General features: G+C 41.7%; 1 protein-coding gene across 3 annotated transcripts in view; it reads right to left on the bottom strand.

Moving 5' to 3' along the window:
* LOC107659121 (peroxisome proliferator-activated receptor gamma coactivator 1-alpha-like) overlaps nt 1–9,064 on the bottom strand; it is a 52,515-nt gene that overhangs the window by 31,211 nt on the left and 12,240 nt on the right. For 2 of the 3 annotated variants that reach the window (XM_016447950.1, XM_016447948.1), the window contains exons 2-5: nt 3,747–3,941; nt 2,817–2,939; nt 1,558–2,099; nt 1,230–1,303 (exon numbers count right to left, since the gene is read on the bottom strand). In XM_016447950.1, the coding sequence (XP_016303436.1) occupies nt 1,230–1,303; nt 1,558–2,099; nt 2,817–2,939; nt 3,747–3,941 (934 nt within the window). The remainder of the gene's footprint in view (nt 1–1,229; nt 1,304–1,557; nt 2,100–2,816; nt 2,940–3,746; nt 3,942–9,064) is intronic. The other variant, XM_016447949.1, reaches the window with a different exon arrangement.

Genomic DNA, 9,064 nt, shown 5'->3' with positions numbered 1-9,064 from the left:
GTCCATAGACTTTCTACAGAGACCCTAAAGCGTGCCGTGACTTTTCTGGAGGCTCATTGAGATGAATGGGAGAAAGTCACGTGAGAGGAGGCAATGCCTCCGTTGCGCTATAATTGGATATGATCGGTTATGATTGGATGTGATTGGTTCGTGTGATAAATCCCGCCATTTGTTTACATGCGAGCTCTCGGCCTGAATGAAGAAAATGATGGCGTTATTGACTAATTATAAAGTAAACAACTCATCTGCTTAGATATCACTGCTTTGTGTCAGATCAAAATGAAACATGAAATTACTTGAAAACATGATGACTGTGTCAGTTTTTAGTGAGCATTCAGCTTGATGAAATGAAATATGTACCTTCGTGCCTGTGACAAAGTTTACAGGGCTTTTATGACGATGACCCGTAAATAAGTTGACTATTAAAAAGAACAGCTGAACATCAGTTCACAATATATATATATATATATATATATATATATATATATATATATTCCCCTTTAAATTACATAAAAATCACAAATGGCCCTTGTCATAAATAGCAGAATTAACAAAGGCAATTACCTTAATGTCTCTAATCATATTGCCAGACTTTCTGAAAAAAAAAAAAAAAGATCCAGATAATATCGGCAAAACCAAGTTGCTTGGTAAAACCAATTAAAACAATAATAATGCCACAACTATTTATCTCTGATGTATTGAAGCAGCCAGTTGCCCAGTCAAAAAGCATTAGAGTCTAAATGAGAAAGAGAGAATATTAACTCTTCAAAGGGGCAGATTGAAACTTTCCAATAAATCAGCCAAAGAATGAAAAAAGTAATCAATGAAGGACTGTGTAAATGTGACCATGTTCCATCAGTTCACCTTGAACCTTTCGCTTTAATTAAACTATCAAAGCAGGCTTGTAGGAGACTTTTCCCTTGGCCAAAGAAATGTTATCTTTACTAGTTAATGATAAAAACAAACAAACAAAAAACCATGCAAGATTAACTACCAGACAAACGGAGGAAAGGGGGAGCTTTTGTGACGTGACGTGACATGTGGCCAAGTATGGTGACCCATACTCGGAATTAGTGCTCTGGGACTCCAACCCCAACCTTTGCGTTACGAGTCCGACTCTCTAACCATTAGGCCACGACTTCCCCGACTTTGTGCCATTCATCTGTCTGTTTTAAGTACAATTTTCATTTTCTTTTTTTGGTTACGAGATAAACCCTTTGTTTGTTTACCTGGGGTTCCACAGATCTCCACAGTCAATGTGCGTTCAGTGGTTTTGTTCTCAAACGGAGATCCCTTGTGGTCACTGTAACACACACACAAACAAAAAATAAGAACAGGGATGGAGTGCTGAAAGTGTTTGTGTGAGCTTACAAATGGAAATGAAATTAACAAAATGCCTCATCGTTGGTGTTTTTTTGTTGGTTTTTTTAGTTCAGATTTTGTCTGCTCTACAAAAGTTGTGTAAAAACCTCAGCCAAGCCGCCCGCCTCAAGGCAATGACCACAGCTGCCTGCATGACCCGTCTCTCTAGGCGGGAGAGAGTAAGAGTGCATATACCTAATAAAGCGGGCAGCGGCCAAGCTGCCTGGGTCAACACCTGGCTGCAGGCCTGGCGGCCTTCCCTCTTCGCCGGAGCAGGCATGGTCACAGCCGCCTCCGTGGGACAGCACAACGGGGGCGGAGTGCTCCCCTTGAGTACACCGCCGCCACTTCCCCGCCCCCTCACCAGCCACACTGCATGTGCCGGCTGCCTGGCTCTCACCTCGCTGGGCCTGCACTGCCAGCTGCTGCTGCTGCTGCTGTGATGATGGGGAGGCAGAGGACGTCTTCTTTTTGGAGGCGGTGGAAGAGGAGCAGGACGACAGGGAGGAGAAAGAGGAGGTGGACGAGGACGATGGAGAGGAAGAAGATGAGCAGAAGGACGTGCAAGCCCCTCCCCTGTCCTTGCCGCAACCTGTCCAGGTGCTCTTGGCTTCCCTGGCTTTGGTCTGGAAGGCCTCGTCGCTAGAGGTGAGGTACTTGAGCAGCTCAGTGCAAGGGCGTCTCACAGACCGGTTGGGACAGGCCCCTCGTGGTTTGCTGTTCCAGGGGTTTTCGGTCTAAAGAACAGAAATCAGAGAGAGAAAGGGGGCAGAATGAGCATGGGATGTAACAGGGGACAGTGGTAACATAGGGAGATTAGAACAGGGGGTTAGCACAGAGGTGGTTTAGTCTCCCAAAAGGCAACGTGAGTGTGCTTTGCCCATCATCTTAATTACAAGGTCTTGGAACAGCTCCAGGAAGATCTGCACGCAGGCAGCAGGAGGAGACGGCGGTGTCCTCTGGGACCCTGCCATGTGCAGAGCTCCAGAAACAGAGGAGTCAAAGTCATTATGGAAAATTAACTCCTCAAAGAGAGTTGCGCATGTGCATGAGCATGTTTGTGTGGAGGGGAGGGGAGAGAATTATGCATGATGTTCACCTCAAATAACTACAAATTTTTCTTCTAGTTTACAACATGACTGGGCCTGTGGCAATAAATCATTGTTTTTGTGACAGTGAGACCAACATTGCTAATTCTATCAAGACATCTTAGCGTTTTCTTTTTTCATGGAAATGAGAAGGTGCCATTCAGAAGTCCTGAACGTCATCAAGGGTAACGTAACTTTAGATGAGACAGCCACAACACCTCCATCACACACACAACTTAATCATGCTTTAGCTCCCTGGAGGGAGCAGACTATTTGTATAATTTATCAGAAAGGAAAAATTACATGGAACTAGCAGATGAGCTCACACACCAGGACTTTGATGCAAGAATTGCAGCGAGCAGCTACCTTGGCAATAGCAGGTGTTGGTCTGATCCGTTGGTTGCTGGCTGCATGGTTCTGTGCCTTGCCACCTGGGTATTGATTATAGCTGAGCTGGGAGTTAGCAGGCGCCAGGAGGAGCTTCTTCAGCTACAAACAGAGCAGAGAAACACATCAGGGATTACAGCTATGAATTTAAAACAAAATGCAAAGATCTCCAAACAATACTTACATTTACATTGCATTTATGCATTTGGCAGATGCTTTATTCAAAGTGACTTACATTGCATCCAAGGTATACAGTTTATCAGTTCATGCATTTTCTGGGAATCAAACCCATGACCTTGGCAGGCTATGAATCAGATATATCAGACTATTAGTGTGGCAGCATGTCAAGCAGAGAAGGTGCAATGCTTTTTCTGTGATGCTCAGAATTTTACTGAGTTTATGGAGCCCGGTCTGAACATTAAAGTGCTAATATTCATAAAATAAATGCAAGGTGGATTTCAATTAGTTTGCTGTTTACTGCTGGTTTATTAAAGAAAATGCAAATTAAAATAGTCTACTTGATTAAAACGAATTCTTTCAGCAGATTTCCCATTGCTTCAGCTTGACAGTGTTGTGCCTGTTCCTTTCTGCAGTACTGAACACTGCAATGAACTCCTCGGGAACACTGATCTATTAAGATTTGCTGTTTCAAGAGCACTGTGGCTATGTTTTGTGCGCAGACATCAATAAGAGACTGCCAGAGCTGCTGTCTGGCGAGTATGTACCCATTTTTGGTGATAGGCCTGCAGCATCCCCTTATCTGGTGTTAGTGAAGACCAGACAGAGGGAGCAAAGTGAAACACAGTGGGAACAAGAAAGAGCGAGGGAAGGAAACAAAATGAGAGGGCCATGCTTCATGGTGAAATAGGATTAGGCACAAGGGACGCACGGACGGGGAGGGTCTCTTACCAGGGAAGGCTCCTCTGGCTCTGGGGTGCGTGGCGAGCCGTCTGGGGTGGAAGGACAGCTCTGATCACTGGCATTGGTCACGTCCCCATCTGCCAGGGCCTCGAACGAAGGCAACCCGTCTTCGTCCACTGGGATACTGTCCAGGGTTTCTGTGAGCACTGCCAGCAAGTTGGCCTCATTTTCCTCATCTATCTTCTTAAGGGGTGAAAAGAAACGGGGATAGAGAAAGAACAGTGGAAGAAAATAGGACATTTTAGTTTGGAGTAGTAGTAGATTTTGTCTGTTTTCAGGCTGGGTGGAGCAGTGCTCCATAATCGCTAATAGAGGATGGATTTTTTTATTTTTTTGCAGCATACGCTTTTTTTTTTATTACAAATTCTCTTTCAACTACAAATTGCCTAAGCCACATGAGTCAGCACTGTCAGTCATACATTAAACATGCAGCTTACTGGACCAAAATAATATCTCCCCTAAGAAACCCATTAACTTAGCTGACACACAGCAACTACCCAGGGAAGTAGCGACAAAGAGGTAAGAAACAATAAGAGGGAAGTTAAGTTCTTCCAATCCCTAACTCAGATGTCTCAAATGGCTCATCGACCAAATTTAAGCTGGAAATCCATAGATAAGGAGCCTTATTGTAAACTGAAATAGATGCATTTTTTGCATATGAAGTGTGATTGCAGAATCAAATGCTAAACGCTAAACTCTTTGATGTTCCCGTCTCTGTCTCTTCTGCAGATGGTAACGCAGTAGGGGCAGTATCTATGGAGCGGTGGCTGTGGAAAAGTCGCAGGCACTGGAAGTTCCAGCACCAAAACCTACGGGATTTAGCAATTGCAGAAGATAAACAACAAAATTGCTGGGGGACGTGGTGCATGCAGGCCAACAAGAACAAATCCTTTTATGCACACCACAGGATTAGTATCGCTTGCTGATAGCATTCGGGCACGATCGTGGTGGCTGCAGGGGGACTGTCCTCTTTAGATAGAAGTGTTGCATTGCTTAGCCTCCGGTCCCATGTGTAACGATCACCCCGATTGATTCCTTTTCTATTAATAGTTTCTCTCGATTACACACCATCATGTTCATATGCTCACGGGAGCTGCTTTTCAGACATCAAAACAAGGCCATTTTACTTATCTCACTCCATTTAAGAGATTTAAGTACTGATAGTGCTAACGTTTGATTAGCCACTGACAGGGAGGAAAATGCTAAGCCCGGCTTCACTGAGTTCATAATGACCTCCTTGGGACATGTTTCCTAATTTGCAGTGACACCTAAGTTCTGACGTAAAGCGGCTAGAAAGAAATCATAGCCTGTGACTTAACCTGCTGTTTAATTGTTGGCTAATAATGCCCTTTCTATGAGCTGTGCTTTTGCTGTTTCCCCCCTCAATTTGTCTTCTGCAACTTCATAAAAACCCAGGCAGCCACTAAAACAGAGGGCAATAACAATAAGCATTTCCTTCAAGCTAATTATAATCTTGGTTATTTAGGATGACTTCCCGTAGATGCTCATCATTTGATTTATAGAGGAAAGCTTTTATTCATTTGGTGATTTTTCTTTTTTTTTCACAGTATCAGCATGCACCCAATAAGGACTAACGGTTAGTAAAACTACTCGTTACAAGTGTGAACTCACAGTCAGACTTTATCTAGCATGACAGAAGGTACTCCAGGGTTTATACAGCAATCAAAGGTTCTGCCAAAAATGGCACTCCTCTTTCAACATTGGTTATCTCTCGGTATTCTACTAAACAAACCCAATAACCTTTGTCCTCCATTCAGGCACACAATTCAGAGTGTAACCAACACTAGCACAGTACATCCAGCCCAGTGCCAGAGTGGCTGGATTTTCCAGGCAAACTTTGGAGCTATGTCCGCAGCCATCGATTGCCTGAAATGGTCTGAGTAAGAAGGGAAGAAAAATAGATAGGACCTTTCCCATTCCACTTAATGGACCCCACCGAATTAAACAGATCTTAACAATCGTGGGCTAATTGTGGGATCACAATATATTAACCTGGTCTAATTCTAAAGGGTGCCATTCATGGCTGTTTTACCACAAATGCTTAAATTAGCCATAAAACACACTGGCAAGCGCTCGGCAGTCACACTCCATCTAGCTCCCCTCCCTCCCCCAGTACTTCAGAGGCGCGCCAGCATTCACCAGTCATTCATTATCAGGTACGCTTTTTTGTTATCAGACAGGCTGTCTTTGAAATTGTCCTTGCTTTAACTCTTTTATTGTGTTATGCCTAAGACATTGTATTCCTGAAATATAACTTATGCCACTGATAACATGTAGCATGGTCCTTTTCTTTTACTCCATCTTTGCGGCTTGAAAAAAATCGGTCCGATATCATTTGAGGATCTGAGCGAATACCCCACAGGTAACGAAAGAATATAAAAAAGAGCAAAATGTGAGTTTCGTATTTTGATCGTGTGTGTGGCCTTGCATCTCCACCGTGACAGAGAGGGAAAACTCTGCAGTAATAAAACCTAGAAAGTCAATTACTCAGAGTGCATTTTACAACCGAAGTCTTGCACCATCGCAAAGAAGACATTAAATGGCCTAGAATGAGTGGGAAAAGGTTAAAGTGAAGATTGATGTATTTTTCTTTCTCTTTTTGTTCTCTCTGAAACCAAAACAGAGTTTGTTTTCATCTGATAGGTAAAAAAAAATGATTAAGATGAATTGTTCACAGCTCTAAAATGTTTTTACTCCATTAATTATTTGACTATAATTTTACTTCTTCGAGCTGTGAAGCAAGCAAAGTTTGTACACAATTCAGAATTGAATTAAGAATGCCTTTTACATTTCAATTCAACTCGTGAATTTTAATAGATATAGTCAATAAGATGCAGAATTGCAATTAAGATAAACTGTAAAGTTTAACTTGAAAAGCAAGTTGGTTGCATGCTAGTTGGACAAAGCCAAAGCCTCATTTGATAGTTTTGAAAAAAGTTTAAAAAACATGAATGTTTATAGGACTTATGGAAAAACAGAATGATAGGTCTCTTTACTTCTCATTTTAGGTGGCTTCTCATTAGTATATTGTCTCTCATTAGTATATTCTGCACTGTGCAGTCTGTGCCTGGTCATAGTGTTGTGGGTGGGAAGAGAGAGAATACATGTCAACAAATACATTTTGACCAAATCCAGAACTCCAATAAAAACAATAAAAGACATCATAAATATTAGAAGTCACACATAATATTGTTCTCTCACATTAACAAAAACATTCCACTGTAAGCCTTCCTCAATAAGCCTAACCAGATCTTGTCACAGTATACGTACATGGCACAGCAGACATATGTCATACTCAAAAATAGGATTCTGCCAGTGGAATCACCAGCACTATTTCAAACCTCATTTCCCCCGCAAATGATCCTGCAAGCTGGGCACCGAGGCATGCTTGCTCCAGAGGCAATGATCACGGAGAGACAGAGTATGGCAAAGATTAACTTTTCATAACCCACACCAACATTACCACCCCCGACTCTGTCTGGACCAGAAGCTTGAATAGGCAGTAATCAAACTAATCAGCAAACAAGTACAAGTTATTTTGTATGCAAACAAGCAGAATAATGCATAGTTAAGAGGGAAATTAAAATATAATACTGATAAATTAATATGTGCTTGCAAGTGCCCACAAAAAACAATTTCTACCTAGAAATAATTGCTCTCTTGCACAAAGTGAAAGAGCTGAAAGTGAAAAATAAAAGGCTAGCAACAAACTGACATGATCTAAATGGATGCACTGAACATAAAGAGAGAAAGAGGAGTTTGCATGCTGTTTTTTAGCTGTGGTGCAACAGATGGTCCACAGCTCTCTTTCTAATGCAATTAGAATAAACGTAGTTTTCGGTACTCAGACATACTGATGCACTGCTTATTTTAGAAACTCACCCAATAATGCTGACACTAGGGTGCTTGGATTCCTAAAGAGCTGGAGTCTAAATATTTCAATGCAGCGGAGAAAAGAAAAACACACTTCGTTATTCCTTTCTGAAACGTGCATGCAAATAGAACTTCGCTTAAGTCTGAGGAGGCAAATCTGCAGAGGTAGGCACACTTTTGTGAGAATAAACATATTCAGGATGGTGATCATGCTATGATGTGCTAGACAATACAAGCAAGCAGGAAGAGGGGGATGAAAGGAAAAAAGAGTCCAATGCAGCAGGAACTGCCATGCATGTGGAAACAAGAAAACATGGACAAATAAAGTTGGTATTTAAGCGTGTAAAGTCACCCTTTTCTCCTGTTAAAAGTGCTTTGTTACCCTCCAGATCCCCCTCTGACCTTTCGGCTGCTGGCAGGCTTATGAGCAGCACACCAGCGGGGCGGCCCATCATTTGTCACCCTGATTTCAGCAGCAGGACACATCATCACCGGCACTGCACCAAACTTGCAGAGGAGCGACAACAAAGGAGAAAGACAAAACTACAGTACTATTTCTATAATAAAGCATGTGTTAACTGCACGAGGGTCAGTTGCATCTGTATGAAGGCAGAGGGCAAAAAAGTGCTTACATGCATGTACGTTTTATCGCACCGGCAACACCTGCTCTCGGACAAGTATCCACGAGGAACGAGTAAGGTTACAGACTCCAATATCAAAAAATGTATGGTAATTGAAACCACCAAATGTGTGTGAAAATGCAGTCAATTTGATTCGGCTGCAAAAGGTCATGCTATTCAATTTACACTCAATGCTGAGTACAGTAGCCAGCAAAATACCTGAAAGCAAATGATCTTATCAGAACCTACAACATTGCTCTCACCCCACTGGATAAAAGCTATTTGCTGATTACTAAATAAATGCATTATTTTTTACCTTGACTTCAATCTCCAGTAGGTGAGGGAAGATCTATCAGACCTTGACTTTGTGAGACGATTATTCCCATTATGCTTCAAATTCCCATTATGCTTTTTTTCTTCTCCTTTTTCAGTCTTTTTTGTATATATATATATATATATATATATATAAATATATATATATACACCGTATATGTGTGTGTGTGTGTGTGTGTGTGTGTGTGTGTGTGTTGTAGCTTAGTTTAATGTAATCTAGAATAGCCAATAAAATTCATGTTTCATTTATAAAGGATCCTTGTCTGGTGTCATATAATTTTAAGGTTAAACCCTTTGCCAAAGATTACGTTACCTCTCTAAGAGCTTACAAATTATTATAATCGTATTAACCCGTGGCCAGGGGAATACAGATATTCAAATTGTTAAAATATACTAAGAATCACCGGCTCGCTGGACGACCCTTGATTTAAAGTGTAAACTATCAGATTTGAATTCAGC

Source organism: Sinocyclocheilus anshuiensis, unplaced genomic scaffold (genome assembly GCF_001515605.1).
Source record: "Sinocyclocheilus anshuiensis isolate Anshui unplaced genomic scaffold, SAMN03320099.WGS_v1.1 scaffold87, whole genome shotgun sequence".
Lineage (NCBI taxonomy): Eukaryota > Metazoa > Chordata > Actinopteri > Cypriniformes > Cyprinidae > Sinocyclocheilus > Sinocyclocheilus anshuiensis.
The sequence above is the reverse complement of the archived record's forward strand: the minus strand, read 5'-3'. Positions and strand labels throughout refer to the sequence as shown.